Source organism: Arachis ipaensis, chromosome B06 (genome assembly GCF_000816755.2).
Source record: "Arachis ipaensis cultivar K30076 chromosome B06, Araip1.1, whole genome shotgun sequence".
Taxonomy (NCBI): domain Eukaryota; kingdom Viridiplantae; phylum Streptophyta; class Magnoliopsida; order Fabales; family Fabaceae; genus Arachis; species Arachis ipaensis.
In genome coordinates this window covers 89,750,004-89,774,073 of record NC_029790.2, presented here as the reverse complement: position 1 = coordinate 89,774,073, position 24,070 = coordinate 89,750,004, and the positions used below count along the sequence as shown (strand labels likewise).

The 24,070-nt window shown below is 35.2% G+C and overlaps 2 protein-coding genes across 3 annotated transcripts; both read right to left on the bottom strand.

Moving 5' to 3' along the window:
* Positions 2,986 to 5,083, bottom strand: LOC107604650 (glycine-rich RNA-binding protein 4, mitochondrial). 2 transcript variants are annotated; one of them, XR_001612326.2, is made up of 5 exons: positions 4,911 to 5,083; positions 4,191 to 4,259; positions 3,987 to 4,093; positions 3,625 to 3,892; positions 2,986 to 3,358 (listed from the first exon to the last, which is right to left on the bottom strand). XR_001612326.2 is itself a non-coding variant. In XM_016306278.2 (4 exons), the coding sequence occupies exons 1-4, from the start codon at positions 5,014 to 5,016 to the stop codon at positions 3,782 to 3,784; spliced, it is 393 nt and encodes a 130-aa protein (XP_016161764.1). In that variant the 5' UTR covers positions 5,017 to 5,083; the 3' UTR covers positions 3,574 to 3,781. The 2 variants fall into 2 exon arrangements, 1 of the variants encoding a protein (XP_016161764.1); XM_016306278.2 differs by lacking the exon at positions 2,986 to 3,358 and having other exon boundaries at positions 3,574 to 3,892.
* On the bottom strand, positions 8,506 to 12,724 carry LOC107604651 (mRNA-decapping enzyme-like protein). The gene is given in 8 exon segments (XM_016306279.2): positions 8,506 to 9,328; positions 10,278 to 10,715; positions 10,859 to 10,973; positions 11,345 to 11,401; positions 11,613 to 11,754; positions 12,057 to 12,106; positions 12,209 to 12,249; positions 12,368 to 12,724. Coding segments are annotated over 8 exon segments (1,065 nt in total). The 5' UTR covers positions 12,533 to 12,724; the 3' UTR covers positions 8,506 to 9,271.

Sequence of the window (24,070 nt, the reverse complement as noted above, 5' to 3'; positions counted from 1 at the left end):
TATAAAATAATATTTTTATTTTTATTACTTTTTATGATATTTTGAGTATATTCCTGTCTTTATCAAGAAGTGAAGGTTATTTTTGTTGTCATCTTTAAAAATTGGGTGCGGTTTTAATTATTTACCCATAATTAGACGATAAAAAAAAAACTAATTTTTTGTTGTAATGTTTCATTTAATATTGAAAAGATATATATAATTAGTTAACGGACTTATTTATGGCCATGGATTCCTTACTCCCACTTTTATGTGGGAGTATCATTAGCCAACACTAAAATAATTATAAAAAGAACCCCATTTTTTTGTTTTTAAAAAAATCAATAATTAGATATTGACCCTCTAATTACTTTTTTTTACACATTTTTCTTTTTTCTCTTTAATTTCACTATTTCAGATTCAACGTAGTGGTGAGAGTGAGACATTTGGTCTGCTAGGGTTTTTTTTCCCTCTTTCAATCACTGTAGCGGTGTAGCCATTCTCTCTTCCTCTCCCTCCGCAGTCTCTCTCGTTCCCTTCAGCCGCCGCCGCAACCCGCTTCATCCGCCGCCGCGCAACAATCTTCCGCCGCTGCGCAACCCGCTTCCCCTGCCGCCGCGCAACACGCTTACCCGCCGCCGCAACCTAATTTTCTATTAGGTGTCGTTTTCTCCCAATCTCTTGTATATGATATATTTTATTGTTAATTGTCTCTTTATGTGTTTTAATCTATGTTAATTGCTTTCATACTTTTTGTATAATTCAAATGTGCAGTTGTCGTTTAAGCTTTTGATTTTGTTCTTCAAAGTCTCGCCTATTTGTTTTTCTTAATATTATACAGTAATTTTCAATTCTCTTTGAAGACATGTTATGGCTTACGAATGAACTTGTGTCAATTTTATATGAGAAATAAAAAGTTCCACAGGTCTAGCATACACACACAAGTGGTACTAAAGCTGCAAAGATGATTCTAAATTTTACTGACATTCAATTATATTTTTGTTTCTGAAGCAGTGTCTCTTTTTTGTTTTTGTCATATTAATTACAAACACAACAATACTACATGAAGATTGTATTAATGTTGATCGCTGGTTTTAGAGTTCATAATCTAGAAATAGATGTTATCTCAAAATGAAAATGAAAATAACAATAATAAATATATAAAAGTATTGCTGGGTTTTTAACATGTGTGGAATTATAGCATTGGTTAGTTTTAGCAATTTTAGCACTTCAGAGAGTTATGTTTTTCTTACTTTCAGATAGCATTGATTAGTTTTAGCAATTTTGACTAGTTATGTTTTTTGTCGGTGGAAGATAAAAATTTTGCAAAACCGTTTACATTTGTTGTTGAGAAACATTGCTATGCCATTATTATGCATGGACTAGGGTTCAAGTTCAGAAGATATTATAGCATATTCATAGAAGTTGTTGCATGTTAATTCAATCTATTATGTTTGTATTATATTTTATTACTGTCAAGCGATTACTTGGCTTAGGATTATGCTGTTCTTGATTCTTGTATCTGACATTGTCCTACCACATTAGTGTATCATTATGTTTAAAACACAATTCTTAGCCTTTTCATGTGTTTATGCAAATTAGATTATTAACATTGTGATTGAGTATCTATTTTCTTTTGTTTGGCTTGGAGTTGAAATTGTCCCTGTCCTCAATGGCCCAGTTTCATAGTGGTTGCTCTCCAAGCCTGCAACTAGTATGATGATGACTTGATTTTCACTTTATCATGCTTAATTTCTGTATTTTTCTGTTCATATCTGCCTGAGTTTTTAGCTAATGATTATGAATAGAACCAGCTAGGCTTGGTAATAATTAGTCATGTAGTTCCACCTGTTTAGTGTTTTATTTGCTGGTATTTATGACTGTGTTTTATGTGATTATCTGATTGATGGATCTTATGTAAAACTAACTGTATTATGCTGGTTCTTGTTCAATAAAGTGTTAGATAATTAGCATATCTTAAATTCTTAATTGGATTAAAAGTAACTATGAATTGAATATTTAAATCAGGTTTGACTGCTTTTTTTATTCCTTGACTTGTTTTTTACGTGAATCAATTAAAATGAGATTAACCAGAAAGTAAATGGTACTCAAATCCACTACATCTCAAAACAAAAACATGTCTGAATATAAGTATATACTACTTTACTAGTAGACAAGACATACAAGAATGCTTAATTAGCTTCTTATATGTGATAAGTTGCTTTTGCATTTGTCAAATAAATGTAAAATCAACAAGCATGATACAGTTCAACAGTGTGTAAAATATAATTTTCTGTGATTCGACAAGAATATAACATCTAAATTTGTAGTTATCACAAACATATAATTTCAATAAAACCTTTAAAATTTCAAATTTCATTATTACTAACAACATTTCTGGATACAAAGGATAAAAATATCAGGAGACATCAGGTAGTTTACTTATTTATTCATTTTGGTGAAACTGGATTTATTAAAGAGGCAAAATTAAAAAAATAAGAAAACAATTAGCTCCTACAATATCCATCTCCCAATGTGTTTTTCTAGGAAACATCTGGCAGCTTGCCCTATGACAGGAAAGAGAATCCATAATATACAAGAGAGCAACAATGACAACAGATCGTCTTTAATTCGAATAACAATTTTCTAATACTATTTAAATAAGTTGCTTAAGTAATTTGAAAGAAGATAAGAAGAAGAGTCTTGTCCCACTAGATGAGGTCAGCTAGTGGAGCAAGACTCTTCTTTATGTGTGAAAAACAAGGCTGAACATATTAAAAGATACTAACAAGTTGAGACAAACTATTTTATTTTTGAAAGAATTGATAATTAGATATTTTCAACAACATAAAAGTATGTACGTAAACATTACCCCAAGCCACAGTGAATTTTTCACTAAAGTCAATCTCCTTATTTCTTGTTTTTTGTTTTTTTTTTTTTTTTTTCTTGAATAAATTTATTGTATAATATTAAGAAAAACAAATAGGCGAGACTTTGAAGAACAAAATCAAAAGCTTAAAGGACAACTGCACATTTGAATTATACAAAAAATATGAAAGCAATTAACATAGATTAAAACACATAAAGGGACAATTAACAATAAAATATATCATATACAAGAGATTGGGAAAAAACGACACCTAATAGAAAATTAGGTTGCGGCGGCGGGTAAGCGTGTTGCGCGGCGGCAGGGGAAGCGGGTTGCGCAGCGGCGGAAGATTGTTGCGCGGCGGCGGATGAAGCGGGTTGCGGCGGCGGCTGAAGCGAACGAGAGAGACTGCGGAGGGAGAGGAAGAGAGAATGGCTACACCGCTACAGTGATTGAAAGAGGGAAAAAAAACCCTAGCAGACCAAATGTCTCACCCTCACCGCTACGTTGAATCTGAAATTAAAGAGAAAAAAGAAAAATGTGTAAAAAAAAGTAATTAAAGGGTCAATATCTAATTATTGATTTTTTTAAAAACAAAAAAATAGGGTTCTTTTTATAATTATTTTAGTGTTGGCTAATGATACTCCCACATAAAAGTGGGAGTAAGGAATCCATGGCCCTTATTTATATATCTATGTAATTAATCAAATCAAAGTAGAACATAAAAACGGCCAAAAAATTTCTCCAAACGCCAGTATTCTATTACATAAATCCTTCACCTATTACTTTGTTCTGCTGAGCAATTCTTGTAATTGTTGTAATTGTGTGCATCCATGATCCTAAAAGATACTCAGTTCTGCACATGCTACCTACTCGGTCTGCAAAATATTGTGGGCTTAATTCAGCTGCATCAAATACAATATCTCATATGGAAAATCAACTATCAACTGTGGGGAGTTCAGGGGGTCCTCTTGCAATGGGCATTCCAGTACTCTTGGAATAAGTTGGTTTCGCATAATCAACAAAGATATCGCGGCCATTTAGTGCCTGCAATATGTAAAAACTTAGTGCCAATTTTCACTCTACTAAATTCTAAGCCTCCCACAACAGAAGAGGTGTGTGGCAAGTTTGATAAATTTACCTTCCCATTCATCTGTGAAATGGCATTCGCAGCCTCATCCCGTGAAGCAAAGGTGACGAACCCAAACCCTTTAGATCTCTCCGATACCCTGTCTGTTATAATTTTAGCTGTAAACACAATTAAAACAGTCACAACTCCAGAAGCCTAAACCATGAGATACTAGCTATGAATAATGTTAGTGCATTTTTCTTATTCTGAAGCTACCTTCAATTACTTGTCCGCAATCAGAGAAAGCATCAGTCAATCCTTTCTCCGTCGTGTGCACAGACAATCCTGCAAAATAATGAACCGCGCAGCACAATTCTAACGATGAATGACCCTTTCCCAAAAGCTAAAATAAAACACAAAATTCATGCATTCAAGTTAACTAGATGTTGAAAACAGCAATAATGGGCAATATTTTGACAGCAGCATAAAGCCCTGAGATTGATTTGTTATGTGATGTTCCATTGTTTGCCAAACAAGATGATGATGAATGGCTAGATCCCATTGAGCAACAAAGTGAACACGGAAATGATTCTATAACACATAACAGTGACAACATACAACTCAGTGAACATTCATTTAAAATAAATGAAGAAATAAACACTCTAACTTTCCTAATTTAATTTTCACATACACATCCTGTTTTGCACAAAGTAAGTTGACAATTATATTGAATTAACATATGGTTGTTCAATCATCTCGTTTTCAAATTATTCAAACCAGTGAATTAGTTTTGGATGGGTTCACATTGGAGTCACTTAATATAAAGAAGTGATACAGGAAGACAGGTTTCAGACGCTTCATCAAAATAAATGAATAAATCAATAAGAAAATAATATAAATAGGGTTGCAGGAGATCAAAAACGAGAGAACTCCAATGAATAGAGAAGTAGCAAGAGAAAGAACAAGTAAGAGGTTTTGAGAGTTGAGAGTAGAGACCTCCAACGAAGAGCTTGAAAGCGATTCCTCTGCGGAAAGTGAGAAGAGAGGGTGGAGTCAAAGTTCTGTTCGATCCTAAGCTAATCATTCTCCGAAAAGCCGCCATCGAGTTGGAGCTTCCAACACACAATAACGGAAACAGTGCCGACCAGTTTCCAAGCTCACACCCAAATTACCAAATAGTCTCCTCTCAGTTGTAAGTGGGCTTAACACCCACAGCAAGCCCAGCTTTGATGTGGGCTAGCTTGCAACAACTTGATCAACATCTAATTATTTTTTTTTGCTTTGGTTACTCACAAATATAGCAACCAATTGCAAACCAAAAAAAAAAAAATATATAGCTACCAATTAACCAACTTGAGTTAGTCGAGTTGTCAACTCACTCATATCCGCTTAAGAAAGTATCAGGGATTTGAATCCCACCTTATGCATGCAGCAACTCATTGGCCAGCGATAAATCTTTAAATGGAGCTTAGATCCGAGATCGTCCCTAACGTTTGGGACGATTTCTCCTCTGCCATTCTTTCTACCTCTCCTCTCTTAGTTCTTGATCTCTTTCTTATTTGTGCAAGCGTCTTCTCAATTTTCAGATCGAAAAGAATACAATCCTCTTCCCCTTGCATGCACAAAAACAACAAGAAATCAAATGTACCGTGTGGAGTAAAGAAGAAAAATACAATAAGGAAAGAATAATTAAATGGAATAAAGAAAATAAAATAAAACAAGATCTATGTTAGTAATTCAACAGGATGTTTGTTTGTTGTCAATCTCAATTAATCTCCAACAACTGCACCAAAAACTTAATTAGCCAAAACTAATACGCTTGGATATTGGCAAGTGCACCAAATCGTATTAAGTAATACCACGGTAAGTGGATATCGTTCACACGATAATTAACGGATTGAATCAAGCAACGTCTAATTAAATCTCTAATCAGATCAATCAAACCTTGGTAAGAGGAATCTTGATAGTGAAGTAGAAGCAAGAACAGTTAAAAAGATTGTTATTATACATGAGAGAAAGCTTAGAAATTTTGGAGAGGTAATCAAAAATAGGGAGGATGTCAAAGGCTTCGCAGATGTTAAATTCTTAGAAATAGCAACACTTTGGATTTTTCTAAACTCATGCAAAAATCTTTTCACAGCAAATCCTTTATAATTAAATTCCAATTTCTTGGCAATCTAATTTCTCTTAATTAATTGTCAATTTTTTAGTCAACTAATTAAGAGAAAGGTAAAGAACGGTTTCGATTTAAAACCACACAACTTTCAAAATACTATTCCTAGTCAAGTTGAAAACCATGAGAAAGAGTTTCAAGCTAATTTTGATATTAAATTTTCTAAAGTAATAACAGAATCTAAAACAAAGTTAGAATATTTTCTGTTATTTCTAATCATTAAATATGAAAAACGAAACTCAATTTTGAAAAAGTAGAATAGCATGAATTAAAATAAAGAAAACGCTTGTATTATTAATCCATAAAAATAAAATAGAACTCCTAACCTTTAACAGAGGAGGTTTAGTTACTCATAGTAGAAAGAAAATTAACCTAAGACTAAAGAGTTTTGATCTGTAGACTCCAATATCTCCGATCCTTCTTGTGAACCTTGTTCACGTATTTATATCTTAACTTCCTAACTTTTGAAATTTAAAAACTAATCTTATCTCTCGAAAAGAAAGATAACAACCTATTCAAATTCAAATGTAATGTAATCTAAATCCTAACAAACCATATCCTATCTTTCTAGAAGAAGTTATTGATAACTAATCATTTAAATCTTAAATCTTAAATTGAATTGAAGCTTTCTGAGAGTTGAATTTGGTCTTGATGCTGGGCTCCTTGAATTGGCACTGGACTTTGAAACATTTTGAATCATTGGGAGTGAAATTTGCACTTGGAATTGGGCTCTGGATTTGGGCGCTGGGCGCCAGCCCACTTTGCCTTCTCCCAAGCACGAAGGCGCTAGGCTTGGTGATGGAAGAGTTGGGCGATGGGTATGGGATTAAGGTGCTGGGCGCCACTTCCTTAGTGTTGAGCTTGAAGGTTGGGTGCCCAACTTGGAGCAGGGGCATTGGGCGCCAGTCCAGGGTGCTGGGCTTGGTCTTTTCAAGCCTGGCACCAACCTTATGTTCCTTCTTGGAAGTGCACTTGTGTTTTCTCATAAAATTCATCCTAGTTTGAAAATACAATCATTCTAAAACAACTCCAAGCATATGATTACATCAAATCTTCACTAAAAACATAAGAACTTTGATTTAAATCTAAGAAAACTAATAAAAAAACTAAAAATAACTAAAGAATTGAAGATATTGTGAATTCAAGTCCAAGTAAAGGTGGAGTTTATAATGATCTCCCATTATTACATACAGACTTCTCTTATTTTTTATGGATTTTGTATACTTAAAAATCAAGGATCTTTCAAAAACTAAATTCCAAATTGTATTATGAGGATCCTTGAAGTTTACAATTCAACCAAGGAAAGATGTTTGAAGTTATTGACTCTAAGTGTTTTGTCTTAAGGCAGCTCTTGGCCCGGATCTTTTAGATCGATGAATTTCTGAGCTTATCTTGTGTCCTTTCGGGTTTGACTGATATGTGTCTCTGGCAACACCTTTTTCTTTATCCATTCGAAAAGGTATGACTAACACTCATTTATCATTATGTGGCTCTTCTTCTCAGGCTTCCGAATTGGAAGTCGTGTGTCCATCTTCCGAAATGTCGTCCGCTATCGTACGGTATTGATTACCAGATCTTTGGCAACGACGACAATGTTCTGAGACTTACCTAGAACTAGGGTGGCTTGAGCCTGAACGTGAGGTCTAAATGCCTTTGGGTGAAAGGTTCGACGTCTTCTCCTGTAGGGGTGAGGCCGTCCGAGTTCCTCGTGGGGGGTGGTACCTGCAAGGAACTCCGATACTTAATTTAGCAAGGGTTTTTAGGCAGGTTTTTAATAAATTGAAGTTCGAAGAATATTTGAGAGTGTCAGGGTATTTATAAGTGTAGATATAGAGTCAATAATCACCTTTGAAGTAGTTCCACCTTTGAAATAGTTCAATCTTCGATGGTGGGTTTGTTACTTCCTTTTATTAGGGAGATTGTTGAGATCTCCTTTCTAAATGAGTAGGAGAGATTGTAACAGTTAGTTACTTATTCGGACAAACAAGGTTAGGATAGCGTCGCTATGTCCGACCTTTATGAGGTCGAGTAGGCGTCAATCCGGATAATATATGTTGATTGGGCTTCATTCATTTTAGGTATGGCTAAGTAGTAGACCAGAATATGAACAGAAACCAAATTAGGATTTGACTCAAAGGTTGGGGACTAAAATAGTACTATACCTTTCTTTTTATTATTTATATTTTCAAAATAGTAAATGTGATTTCATCAATTAACAATAATGAATCATCAACTAAACTATCAACTAATCTTTTATTGGTTTGGCTCATATTGAGTGCAGATTGTACCTACCCATATGTGTGGCATTATCCACAGAAATTAGAGCCTCTTGCACTCCAACAATGTTTAACATGATGTAAAATAAGCTAAACAGCTTGATCCGTCTAAACTCGAAAGATATGTTCTAAACTTCTAATGTAATAAGCAAAGCAGAGTACTACACTGCAATGTATTTATTCCAAGACAGAAGACCTGATATAAAACTAAATTACATAGGATCCCCATGTTTATACAAAGGAACATAGGTGCTAGCAAACTGAAAATAAAATGTAGAAAGAAGAAAATCGAACCACCAAATTACCATTAGATCATTACAGATGACCACTTCAATACACCGGAATTAGAGACTATGAATTCTCCATAATATTTCACCATTAAATCTCGCGTACACATGGACGGTTACAATAGTATTTAGTGTATTAAATTTTTATATCTCTATATAGAGAAATGATATTGTCACTCATTTTTTATAATGTTACTCCACATATAATCATACATAATTTTTTTATATTGTATATTTGCATAAATTTATAAAAAATGACATTATCAAACTAAGAGTGACAATATCCATTCTCATATATATTCATTATCATTTTATTTCGTCATTGTCCACAAATACGTACATGAATTCGGTGAATATTATGTGTTAATTTCACTATATTATGTCATAGTATATTGGGAAATCGGCCATCACAGAGATACTTGGAAGAGTGGTGGCCAAAACTCAGTAGATTCAAACAGACGAAGCACTGAACGAGGACAGACTTAACAGGCATACAGTCGGACATCTATACTACGTTATAATGAGAGATATGAGGCTCCTGTTAGTAATGTGGGAGTGTAACTATTATGTACAGCGGTCATTTATACCAGGTTTTCACCCAACACTCAAAATTCGAACTCCTCAAGAATGATTCAGCTTCAGAAATGTTTGGAACACCAAGTCAATGAATTGATCATCCTGGCACACAGGAATTTTGTCAGTGGACAAATATTTAAAAAGTTTCATAGGGAGGAAGTGGGGTAGAAACTAGAAGCTAAAAAGATGGTAAGACTTCGGGTAAAAGAAAAAGCACTGATTCAATTCTCTTGCAAAGTATATACAATACAAAGATTCATTTTTATACTGAACATTTCTAGGATGGAAATTTGACACTCCATTATAAATACTAGTGTATCAATAAGCACTAACACACTTTTATTTATTAAATTTGTGTAAAAGCAATAAAAATGAAATTAGATGAAATAACAAGTGACTTATAGCTGGATTTAAGTCTTGGAAATAATAAAACAAAAATATTTTTTTATAAATTATATATAATGAAGGGTATTTTAGAAAAGAAAGTTGTACACCAATCGTTCTTATATCCCCATAATATATAGTAGAGATAAGAAGTTAGTAAACCGCTCAAAACTATAAACTACAACTTAATGTCATGCTATAATGAGTTCAAAGATTAAGGTTTTTCTTCTCCAATTATTCTCAAGGTGGCAAAACTCTGAAATTTTCTACTAACTCATAATAGTTTCATATTATTAGTTTGGATAAATTGATTATGGTATATGCTTTCCCTCTAAGGGTAAAGCTAAATATATATCGCTAACTACATACTTTCAAGATAGTTGATACTGTTTATACTGTACAAATAAGACTTGGTGCACTTAAGTAGTGTCTAATTAGTATATAACATTTTTCACCCTTCCCTTAAATCCTGTGAGCAGTAGTCATGGCTCAAACCAGACACACTGCCTTGGGAAATACTCCAAAATCATATGGTAAAAAACTAAGGTGGGTTGCAACTCACAACATTAGGTGCTTGGTGGGTAAAGTAGGAGTGATGAATGACACCCTAAAATACAATTCAAAGTATCAAATTATAAAAAGTCACAAAGATGGTAAAATAAAGTACCTGAACCAGAGATAAGAGTGCATCACGGACTTTGTCCCGGCTGATGGTGAGGCTAGAACCAGTGGGAATAGACGGAGAAAGATTAGGTGGTGGAAAGGGTTGCGGCATTGTCCTTCCATATTGGTGTGGCATATTCAAGGAATGTTGAAGAGCTGTGCTAGGGGATGAAGAAGAAGAAATAGGTGCACTTATTTGTGAAGATGAAGAAGCGGAGGCAAAGAAACTAGAAGGCTTAACAAGATTCGTGACTTGATTGCCACTGTTGAATGTTTCAAAAGGGCCAACCGGGAAGCCAGACAAAGATAAACCTGAAGGAGAGGCAGATGGTATTTGTATAGCAGGTGCAGGGGACAAAATACCACTTTGAGATGTGGAAGTTACAGTGGCAGAAGGCTGTCTAAAATTTTCTATATCTGAATTTCCAGCAGTCTTAGATGTCTGCAATAGTTTTATGTGAATAAAATACAATAAAAATAAAAATAAATTGAAAAGCGAAAGAAATGATATAGTACAATGCAAAAGTTTTTTTGTTAGGGAAGAAGACATAGTTGAAGTAAATGGCATGCAACTAGATTACATACACTGAAGATGGTAGAAAACACAGGACCTCCAAAAGCTTCAGCTGCAGAAGCAGGAGCTGAAGATGACTCCAGAGGGCTTTCTGCTACAACTGACACTGGCACTTCCTTGGACTCACTGCATTAGATACAAAACACAAGGCATGAGCCATGCAACTACGATCACTTCTAAACACAAAATCCCAATAGAAGAGTAATTCAGTGAAAGTAAGAAAATTAGTTTAAAAATAAATAGACCGAATTTGGAGAAAGACGATTTACAAACAAGAACCATTAGATGAAGAAAATATATCCTGACCTTCTCATCCCATAAAACACAATTAGAATAAGGTTGTTTGACCAATTGAAAGATCAATTTTTCTTGACAATTGGCATATTAAATACAGTATTATTTGTAATAATTAACATGTAGGCAGCAAATTGCAATAGAATGTAACGCTAACAAAGAGAGATTAATTTTATAAGCGCTTTTCTTAAAATATCCCTTACCTTTTGACTGAAGGCATTACTGCATTTGGAGGTATCTTTGAGTATTCAGAAAGTATCCTGTAGATAGAGGGTTAAACATCCTGCCCAATTACATAAGGTACACTACAATCCAACGAAACCCCCATCCCAAAAGAGGAAATAAGAACATGTGTGCACACACACAAATATATAATCAACAGAATCCTGATATGAATTAGCATCTAAAGTTTGAAAGCATTAAGAAAAAGACAGATTACATAAATAACTTGAACAACAAAAATTAAGATACCTATTAAAGAGATTTGCAACTTCTTCACATTCATCTTCATTGTAAAACCATATACCATTAACTTCTTGAGCTGCATTCCGATATAATAGGTATGGCTTCTTAAGTTCATACTCAAAATCCAATAGATTCTCTACTAGGTTGTCTGTCAGAACAAATATTACAAAGAAAGTTGCAAATTAGAAAACTGATAGCACAAATCAGGCACACAGATGAATGAGAGCAGAGCACTAGTACATGTATATTTCTCCAAACAATGAGGAAATAATAAATCAAGCACTGCCAAAAAGAGAAAATGTGATCTACATCAACAATAACGCAAAATATATTTGAATGATTGAATCTATCCAGCATTGAACATTAATTAGCATTTAGCGGTTAATCTTGGAACTAAAACACCACGAAATAGATTCAATTAAAAAAAAAAAAAGAAACACAAATCTGAACCTGTATTTCGTCGATTCATGACAATGAACTGAAACTGAGGCTACACATTCCTGAAAAATGCAAAATAAAAAAATAAGGGAAATTGGTCAAGGATCAAAGTGCACATGAACTGAAGCATATGGAAAGAGGAAGAAGCAATGTTCATTGATGACCTCTTGACAACAAATAGAGATCCTTCGACGTCCTTACGACTCTGAAAAAAAAAAAAGAGAATACATCCAGAAATTGAAGAAACGAGATGAGAGATTATAGAAATGTGTCGAGAGAGAGAGAGAGAGAGAGAGAGAGAGAGAGAGAGAGAGAGAACGGACCCACTGATTAGTTTCGATGTTGAATTCGTAGAAAGAGACGTGAGCGGCGGTGAAAAGAATCTCGGCGATGAAGGGATCGATGCGCTGGAGGACGGTGAGATTCAGCACCTTGGTGCTCTGCCTATCCAGATTCGGCGTCAGTTTCTTACTCTGACTCTGCGACATCTTTAGCTCACAACTCAAGGAAAGAAAGAAGAAACCTCACTCTTTGGATCAAAACAAGAAGAAGGAGGAGAAGAAGAATTGACTCTGACCTCTCACTCACTCTAGAACCTAACTGACTTCTACACTACCTAAGTTGAATCTGCTCAGACCAAAAACCACCACCAACATGAAATAATCATTTCCTTTTTAAAAAATAAAAACATAAATCCATGAAAATTTGATAAAATTTCACGGTTAGTATTTAGAAATTAATTCAATAATAATAATAATAATAATAATAATAATAATAATAATAATAATAAATGTTTCTCAATACCTATGTTCTGGAATAGAAAGAGAATTACAATTATGAGCTATGTATTATAAAAAGGTGATTTCTTCTAAACCCATGGTAATTTTGTGGGTAAGTTATCTTTGCATATGTGTCTTCATCTCGGTCGTTGATCAAAAAAATTTTCAACTTTTCATTAATTGATGTATTAAATGTTTTCACACTACATTGTATTTTATATTATTTACATTATATCCCATGACGTATTTATATTTGATGCAATACGCAAATAGTTGATTTTACAAATCTCTCCCCAAATACCATACAAATCAAAACCTTCCCCAAATACCATTTCAATGTGTACAGCTTCTTCTTCTACCTCTCAAAAGACACTTCAAAGGAACTGCTTCATTCTTCAACCTCACTGCTTCTTTTACCCTTCTACGATCTCACTTCTTCTTCTTCTCTATCCTTCCTGTGGGTTATGGGTTTGATTTTTCCGGCGACCCACTCCTAAAACCTTCCCCAGATACTCCTGTAGTATCCACAACTTCTTCGTCTACCTCAGTGCTTCTTCTACCCTCCCCTTAACTTAAGCGTTTGATTTTTCCGACGACCCACTCGCAAAACCTTCCCCAAATACCGCTGTAATGTCCACAGCCTCTTTTTCTACCTCGTTCCTCTGATTTCAAGGTCAGTCATCGTCAGCGACAGATTTTTCCGAACCCCGTGGAAGACCCTGCCTACTGCGTCTTCGTCCAGGGTTACGCGGGTATCATTTTCTGTGATTTACCGTCGAAGAACGTAACTCATCCCCTTGCTAGCAAGGTTCCGGCGACCCACGTGCAGAACGCTCTCGGAAAACCCTTGTAAGCCCTACTGCTTCTTCATCTAGGTCATTCGTTCGTTTTTTTGTTTTTTTAGCCAATTTGCGTGATTTGTTCTGTTAATCACTTTCTGTAATCACCGTTCATCGAAGAAGATTGATTCAATTTCGAGTGCAATAGATGATGATAGTTGTCCATGATGGTGTTAAATGTTAATCAGATCGATGGCCAGTGATGCATGCTCCTCAAACACGAGACGAGGAATAGGGGGAGCCGGCGAACAATGGGAACTGAGAGCTGGAAATGCAACCTCAAGTTCGCTGCAACCTAAGGATGTAATAGATGGTGTGGCCCCAAAATGCTTCTGTGAAAAATATGCCATCAGTTACATGTCGAAGACAGACACCAACCCAAATAGGTTATTTTTTGGATGCCCATTATTGAAGGTAACCACGCAATTCTTTATGTATGAGAACTAAGATTATGCTAAAATTTGATTAAAATTTGAATTTTCTGGAATGGAGCTTTAGACTCTATATTTTGGTTATTCTCCACCTTGCTCAAGTTGTTGTGGTTGTGATTTTGAATTGTTGGGAATTGCATGCCTATTGGTTATGAAAATGATTTGATTTTGTTATGGATTTGATGTTAAATTGGGTTGATTTTGTATATGATTTGATATTGGTGCTGGTTAATTTTGATGAATGACTGAGAATTGGAAAAAAGTTGATTTATTCAAAATAGATCTACCTAGATTAAAAATCATGATTGTGACAAGAATTGACATGGTACCTGATCTGATATTAAAAATGGATGCTAAAATTTGAAAGGATTTTATAGATGTAGAATTTAGGGATTAATTACAGTGACGTACATGGATTAGACTGAATTGGAGTATTTTGTAACCCCTTACATTAATTGTGTTCTATTCGTTGTAGGTGACAGAAGCACATTGCAAATTCTTTCTCTGGGTTGATGACCACATTGTTAGGGTCAGAGCGGGGGAGGCTACAAGGGGATCGGGTGACGGGAAGCAGAATGATGTTGGAGAACATTTGGGAATGGATAACTTGATAAACCATGTAGAGGAAAGAATAGCAAAACTAGAGAAGTTGCTGAACAAGAAAAGTAGAGAAGCAGAGTTGAGGAAAAAGGCTAGAGAAGCAGCTGCAAGAGACATGGAGGCTTCATCAACAATGTCTATTGATTAGCTGCAAACCAGAACCCGAAGCACCTCGATTAGGTTCAGAAACTTAAGAATAATTTCCTTCTTTGCTGAAAATTGCTACTAGAATGTAGAGACACAAATGTTTGAAGCTTTAAAAGCAAAAATTGTCGAAGACGTTTATTTGATTTGGGCAACATGGTTGGAATTTGTTTATGTTTCTAGTCACGTGTTTTTGTTTTACCTATAGATACGTATATGTTTTATGGTATTTATTTTTGTGACTTAGTTATCAAAGTTCCCTACTAATTTCAGTAGCATATGAAGGCTAATATGTTGTAGTAAGTCAGCCTGAATACCAGAAAATAGCAACCTTTTTATTAGTGAAACGAATGCTTAAGATTGCAGTCATGTTATAACTCAATCTTCGACAATTATGTAAGAGTAGTAAGGTGAAGGGCATGACAATATACACCGATGATTTGGTGACTTCCATGACAAATCATGCAGCCACCACAATAGATAATTGACAAGATCTGTTTTTCTTCTTATATACTAGTGTGCAGCATAAATTTTAAGTTGTGAGAGAATGAAGAAGCTGAAAGTAAACTAGAATGTTATGTTAGGCTTTGGAAATTTGTTGAATTACAACTTGTTAGTCAAGTTTAATTGCTTTCCTTTCAGAAAATTTCCTGCATAGATTTCCAAATTTCTAATCTCTTGAACCTAAATAAATCTTAACACTTGTAGTTTATTTGATCATGATGAATGGCCACTGCTTTGTTCTAATACACTAAAATTGTTCAACAAGCTATGATGCTTGAAATAAGCTAGCCTGTCTGTTTACATAATGGATTTTAAAGGCTTCATCTCATTAGGTATTGAAGTTGTAGATCATCATCTTTATACCCTTGCACATGATGTATAATACTCCAATTGAAAGATCTGACTTTTTAAAAAACCATAACTTCCCATTATTGCTGAATCCTTTGTTTGCTCAATTTGTTTGACTTTATTCACCCCTTCATGCACTTGTTTGAATTCCTATTACTCTATAATCCAAAGTAAATGAACGAGTGCTAACGGGTTGATTATTTCAGCGACGTGGCCGTGGAGGTAGAGTGCAACCTGGGGTTTGTTCATGGAGTGCTAATGGCTTATTGCAGGTCTTACCAGGTTACCATGTACTGGGTTGCTCTGTTTTTCTTCTTATAAAGTAATATTCAACGAGTATATGGCTTATTGCAGGTTTTACTGTGCACTGGGCTGGGTTCTGCCATCGTCCAACAAAGCAGTGGTGTATACAACTGTTCTCCTAAAACCCAGGGCCAGCATGTAAGTTTCTCTTGTAACATTGCCCGTTTATATGTCTGTTTATATGTCGTCTTTTTTGGTCGAATCGTGTTACATAGGAAAACTTTGGTCGAATTATAAGTCGAATTGTCTCGATTCACGATTATCCCGTATGAGTTCTGGTTAGGTATTAAGGTGTAACATAGTATATGATCAAAGGTCATCGAAATCTTTTTTCCCCAGCGTTTGTTACTTTAATTAACTGAATATTTAGTCTTTCTGTCATACTTGGGATTGGGCTCGGTCAACTAACCTGGAAAGACATTTATTTTTTGGTAGTTCAAGTCTATCTAAAAATAAAGTAGGCTATCTATCAATTTGGGCCAGCTACAAAAACAATTAGTGGATAATTCAAGTGAGGATTAATGCAGCAACTGGCTTGAAACCTGTTAAGCCCAACTCTCTCCAGAATTTTAAAAGAAAACCAAGTTTTTCCAGGTAACTATTTATTCCATTCATGTATGTGTTAACCGTTAATTTGATCAATGTTTTTTTGGGATAGCATTTCTTGATTGAATATTCGCGTAAAATGTTAGTAGCTTAACTGTTATTTCTCACATAATCCCTATACTAGGATGGTTAGAAATAGAATAACACCATTATAAATCTCCTGTACATGAGGAACACTACATGACACATCGAATTAGATAGATTGAGGTTGTTATGCAACCATTTCTCTTAATTTTGGCTCTTTCAAACCAATGTAAAACATACAATTGTAAAGACAAACTGAAAGAAAAAACACTAGGAATTAACCATTGTCATAACAGTTCTAGGGATTCCATTAACAAAAAAAAAAAACATAATTAACATCAACCGGAATACTAAACAAAGAGTTTCAACCAAGTTCCACAATACATGTAGTCGGAGTATATCTAAATGTCAATTATTTCTAGACAGGAAACATCCCTGCAAAATACTTGAGTGTAGACCTTACTGTGATCGGGTGTGGCATTTCTGGGTATCGCCATGCTCTCCTCACCAATAGATTTCTAGTGCCATGTTCGATGTCATATTCTGTCAACACAAGCTCTCTGTACCTGTAATTGACGAGTAACTCTCTTTCCTTTGAATTGTTCACCAACAAAAGTAGGTTATCATCCACGAATAGTATTGGATTTTCTCTGATGCTTCGACTCGCAAACCTACAGCATTGCTCTAATATTTTGTTTCCATCCGTGTCTTCATTCAAGTGCCAAATTGCTGCGACATAACCAAATTCGTTGTGTGTATGAGCGAGGAGTGCAACTTTTTCCTTGTGGGTTAGTAAATTGTGAATGGTATATATTGCACCTACTGGGATAGACACCTCGCTAAATGATTCATCTTCAACACTGTAACATAAAACAGACTTGGGTGTAGCATAGCTATCTCCTGTACCAGTTATCCAATACGCATGACCATTATTAAAAACAGAGTTAGGGTCAATTTTTTCTACACCAGGGAGACAATCAACGCAGTGAAACCATGTAGAATGCCTTGAACAATATCTAGAGAAAAAAAACGTAGGCATCAGCTATGTCCCTTTTGCACATATGTATGATTGTGTATGCATCTGAGTTTGGAACATGACCGAAACCATATACTGGGAAATACGATCTACCGTGGTCCCTGTGGGGGTCGGAAATTTCTCTAGAGCATTGTGTTGTCGGATTCCATACCAAAAGTCTTGTGTCGTCTTGTTCACGGGAGAACTTGAAACATATGTTCCCATTTGACACTCCAACAATACGAAACCACCCATGGACGCCAACTCCGAAAGGTTGCTGAACATGCACTTCTTCTCCAGAAGCAGCATTCACTATATATAGTGAATCTGAACCCATTAACAGTAGTGAGTATCCAACATGAAACAAAACATGTTGATCTAACACTTTCTGCCTTCGCATGTGGTGTATGCATGTCTCTGGTTGGCGTAGCTGTCGGTGCCAGAATTTATTCAAGCACATACATCTCCCTACAGTTTTGGCACTACTACGCAGGAAGATTTCTTGTAGCAGTTCATCCGGAATAATTGGCAAGGGAAGTTGGAATTTAGCCATTTTACTAGACGCGCGTTTCGTATTCTTGGTTTTCGGTTGTGTTTACGTTGTAGTTTTTGAATTATTGAAGTCTGTTACTCTCTTTTAAGTAATGAACCTAAATTAGTCTAACATATTAATTGTGTGAGATGTTGCATCCAATGAGAATTGATGAGGCAGAATATTGTATTTACCGGTGTTATCGTAACCTGTTTGAACTAGGTGTTTAGTACCATTAAATTTGTCTCGTCTACCTAAGTTTTTGCCTACCCTAATAAATAAATTCCGTTGGAATTCCAACATACTCCAATAAGCTTATCTTTGATTTTTTGTTTTTTTAGTTTGAAATTAGAAGCAGCCGCAAATTTTCCCTATTAGGTTTTAATTTGCTAATGTAGTCACTAATCTGTTTACTTGATTTCCACTTTTGTTTGCCTTATCACATTACAACCCCTCATCCTAATGAAAACCATGTTACTCCCAATTTAATCATTTCCGCAGATTCAGCATAAAGTATTTCCAATACCTAATTAGGTTGTTACCAGTAACCACTGCCACACCCTCATCCATGTAGCCACGGGTAAACAACATTCAAGTTTTCCACATGATAAAGTATTTGTTACCAATTTTTCTTACAAATAATGACCGGGATAAAAAAATACTTCTAATGGTAGACTTGTGTGAGACTTGATCAAAAATAAACCCATAGATGTATATACATTAACAAAATAACGAAGTCCAACACCATAATTTACATTCAGATAATCAAAGCTATTACAAAGAATACCAATCGAAGATTTCCACAAAAGTAAACATGTATATATAGACATGGCTACCGAAACACTATTACAAAACATTAGTTCACTAATAAACCTTAAACAAATTAATTTGTCATCTTATCTCCTACGATGATGGTGTTATCTGGTTCACAGACGAGTCGAAAGAGTCAGATGGTGAATTTCTTCCATACCTCCTACTAGGTCCTGCGACTGCCCTCCTACTAGGTCCTGCCACTGCACCTCTCCCCTGTTGACGGCGGTTGAACCTGCAGTAATTTTGGAAATTTTATTATACAACAATGAATATAATAAAGTCTGTAGATTTACTTTCATAAGTAAACAAGTTATTGTTACCTTGACTCGTGAGAACGCGGTGGTGAACCTTGTTGCCTCCGATGCTGTCAGCGTAATAACCTTACGTTGCATCTGTCCGCCAGCCATTGTTTGATTTGGTCCGGCAATACGTTTGAGGCATATATCTCATCAACGGCTATGGGCATTTCTACCGAACGACTATGGTCCCATGCAAGCATGTAGAAGATACCCCAACCTACGTAACTGAGTTCCAGCATAAGCCGTGGAGTTGGTCGAAAGAGAGATCTTATCCTCCCCATGTCGGCTGCTTTGATCCAGTACTTATCACCGTCTCTAGTTGGGTGGATATGGAGACAGTTGTCTTGTCTGTCTATTAAGAACAGATCACTGGTTGTGAAGAACGAAAAGTGCCATATAATGTGATGTGGAATCCTTACATCTTCCTATAGTTAGAGAAATAAAATTAGACGTTAAACAGATTTTGAAAAAAATTAGATAAAAAAAACGTAAAGAGAAGTAGCGTCTGCGGCGTCGGAAGTAAACTTACATCTGTTGGGAATAGGTTTAGGACGAAAGTCTGGTCAGGGCATCTTCTCACGTTCCTTAAGGCACTGACGTAACTAGCCGGTAGCCACCACGAACCAAATGATTAAAAGTCAGAATTGTTAAAAATAAGAAACAATGGAAGGACAGAACCGAAACTTGAGAAGTAATCAATGTTAAAAAGAACAAACAATGCAAAGACAGATGGTCATGTGTGTGGAAAAAATAGTTAGGAAAAAGAAAAAAATAGTTATCTGCTTACCGAAATTCTGGCTCCATCTTTGTTTGCTAATATTAGTGACTAGTCTCTGAAGTTGATAGGCACGGTGAGTGAATTAGGAGAGGGTTTACAATGGTGTTGTCAAATGATTTTCTCTAGGAAGTCAAGTTTTACTTTTAAAGAGGGTAAAACCAGACATCACACCGGTTGGAAATGAAGTTGAAGGGATATATTGAAGCCATCAATTAGGATTCAAACCTCATCACTAATCTAACCTTTTCGTAAATCTAAACTAAATAATAAATACACATAATAAACTCTATTTGAATTGTATTACTCTTGTTTTGGTAAAGGTAAATGTAGTTTAATAACCATTCATTGGTATACGTATCACTAGATGAATAAACATAACGAAGGTTACAATTAATAAAATTAAAAAAATATAATAAGTTTAATATCGTGTTCATATTTAGGTAAATTATTGAAATCATGTTTACTAAGTTGTTTTACAAAATATACGAAATCATGCAAACCTTTCTTTATTAACATATCAGAATGTGCGGTTCCATTAAAAAATTAACATAAAGTACTTCAAATAACATAATCATAATTTTTACGACCCAATAGCTTTTTCCCAATCAGTAAGCGCAACACAAAACGTTAATCAAAAGTTAACATAAAGTACTTCAAATAACATAACCAGAATAACTTATTGCAAGCATTATAGTATTAAAAGTCTATGCAATGGACACAACTATTTTAATGCCTTAGGTATAAATAACTCAGAGCATACTTCCTAACCCCTTAACCAATCGCTCTTCCTTTTTAGATATTTCGTTGTAGTATTTCTTTGCTGCCTCAAGGACTTCCTGGAATTTCAAATTGAAGGGATTCATGACCAGATCAATAGCCAGCCGTAATCTAGTGCTATCATTTACCTAAGAGGAAAAACAAAAAAATTCAGACGCATAGGTTAGATTAAAATTTTGAGATAATATATGAAACCATGAAACCAATTTTATTTTATAATTACCTTAATATTGTAGTTACTCCTCCATTGGCACTCCCTCATCTAGGTTGTCACCCAAACTCCACAATCATTCCTTGTATATGTAAAAAAAGTTTATTGAAGTCTATAACCAACTTAATTTCTAAGGAAAAAAAATCATAGCAGACGAAATGGTACTGTAAAAAATATTATCTTCCGTAACCAAGGCTGGCCGGAAAATCAATGTATAGCACTATTACAATGTCAATAAATATGTTAGCGGTCTCTTTTACTTGTGCAGAAGGAAAATGTATTCATCACACGTTAGCAAATTCATTGATGTATCTCAGTAATTCAGAACTCAACAATCAATAATAACTTATAAGGTTTCTTACGAGTCATCGTTCTGCTCGCCAATCTTTACAGGTGTATTATAGGATACTCCGAAATTACTGGTCTGTGTGTTGTTTGGTTAGCATAGAAGGTCGAGTCATCAAGCATCTCCTCAATAAACAGTGCTTGTAATCAAAGTAAAATTTAATTCAGGTGTCAACTCTAGTGTCTGTTCAAGCAATTTAGCAATTTAGAATTTATTTCCGCATATTAGAAATTTCGAAACACTACCATTAGCTTCGCACAACGACGGCGCCTGGTTCTGCTTGAGACAGATGGTTTAGAATCCAGTAATATTAGGTGTCTTTTTTCTATATCAATTACAAGCAGGTACCAGTGCATGTTATCCTCATTCATTGGAACAAAAATCTAACAAAAATATACACAAATAAGTTATACTGGAATAATCATTTTTTATTTACATTATCATATATTACGAGAATTAAATTAGAAAGTTACCTTGCATAACGACTCAAACTCTCCCATGTATTCCTCAGCGTAATAGCGTTTCAAAGTCTTTGGGGAGTGAGTCCAATTAAGGGCAAATCGCTGAAATTTGATTTTTCATAAACATGTATAAGATCAATGGAAACTAGGAGATGGAGCTCCTCTTAATGGTTTTCACTCACCGAAAATGTAGTGGGTAAAAACCACAAGCAGGGAAAACTGGTGTCCTTGCGTGCATCACACATGAGCATGCTTGTTGTGAGGTTTATGATCTGCTTCAGCGTTCGTTGATTGACGGCCAATAAGAAAAAATATAAACATATATTCCCTTGTTAAAATTATTTTATATGTTAGTAATTTCATTTATTAAATTAACGAAGGCTAATGACTGAAAATTCCATACCTCGTCCACCAATGGTTTGTTTGGCAGTAGAGTATACATGACTCTCCTATTAGCATGCCACAAGTTTGTCTGTGAGATTATCTCCGAATTCAATTCTTCATCCTCCAGATCTGAACCAAAGACGTAGGTTACGAGTGAAACTTCGTCCTTGCACAGTGCCATATCAGCTGGGGGACGGAACAGAACAGGCTTCCACTGATACAACGAAAACTAAGCCGTTAGTTATTAATAGTTAACTACCACAACAAATCTTTAACACTTAACATGATATAACCCACCGTAGGTATCTTTGCGGTTTCCTTCGCTAGTGGCAATTTTCTGTCAGCCGGGTTGAAGTAGCTAACATATACAGCCTTGTCTAAGCTACTCGTTATAACTGGTTCTGTAGTTGTCTTATTTCCAGTATCATCATCGCTGAACAAACTTCGGCGAATAACATAATCATCTGGCGGTGTCTGTTCACACTTCGGAGACATTGAACAACACTTTGTAGCCATATGCGATATTGAATCTGCGGCTTGATGAATGCTGGACATGTTGGATCTAATCTTTTTGGAGGAATCCAGATTCCTCTCAAGAGTACCGGATGGCATGCTGAATCCGCTCATGATCACAGGCATTACTGTAGGGTTGAAGTTATCGGGCGGCCCATTCCGAAGATTAATCATTTGTGGCATAGTTCCAAACACAGGATAACACATCTTGGTCTGGGAAGCAATCAGGTTTGAAAGTGTATTCATCATCGTCGACATTTGCGTTACCACTTCTTTTAGGGAAGGTTCTACGACTGTAGTTTTACCGAAGTCGTCGCCTATCTCTTTGCTGGCTCCACCGTTAAATTTTACATGTAGTCGCTGGTCATGCATGGTGCTTCCTCGGAGACTATGAGAAACAAAACTTAAAAATATGAATACTTTATATTCAGAATCGCTTTAAAAGGACTACACTAGTTTGTCGAAATGTAATTTAATTCTAACCTTGATGACAGTTCTATCACTTCCTTGTCGACAACTTTTCTTGAGATTTTTCTACTTTGTTCCTTTTTGGCTTCGTCGTTTCCCTTTTCTATTTTTTGTGTTGAGCGTCGCTTTCCTCTTGCAGCCATTGTGTGTTTTAGCTGTTTAATTTTTTTATTAAAAAAAAACATGAAAAATACTGCAAAATGTTCAGTTAATGAGTTGCACTCCACTAGCAAGCACAATTTCTTAAAAGAATAACAAATATGGTAGGTTGTCCCTACTATTCAAAGGAGTTTTGACAGCTGATTGATATTTGGCTATAGACCTCTAATATATGAGGCAGTTTACGTTTCCAGTTTATATTCCTAAAGTTTTGAAAAAAAATAATTTACTTAAAAATCTTTTTTCTGATTGGTAAAAGATAAGGCTCCAACCAAATTTTTTTTAAAATTATTTTCGTTTAGTCGAGGTATCCATCTTTTGGATCTATTTGAAGTTATTCAAATCAATACATTTGTTTAATTTCCTTTGCTGTAGTCAAAGCTATTAAACATTTTCTGGTAACCGTCTATTTTTTTCTTTAACCAATCGGTTACTGGAAGATTTGTTTTAATTTTCGTAATGAATGCTTGTCTCCATTAAGTTGCTCATAAAGTAATATGCTCATATAACATAATTGTGTTTGTTGTTATCTCTTATTATCACACACTCGGTCAAAGATTTAGTCCGCAACAAAGTTTAATGCGACGGCTAAACACTCGAAAAGGTTAGCATGAAAATAATACACGTATTTGCTGATAGCTCGAGAAAAGGGAAATTTTTTTTCCATTTCCTATGAGTTATATTCTTTTTCA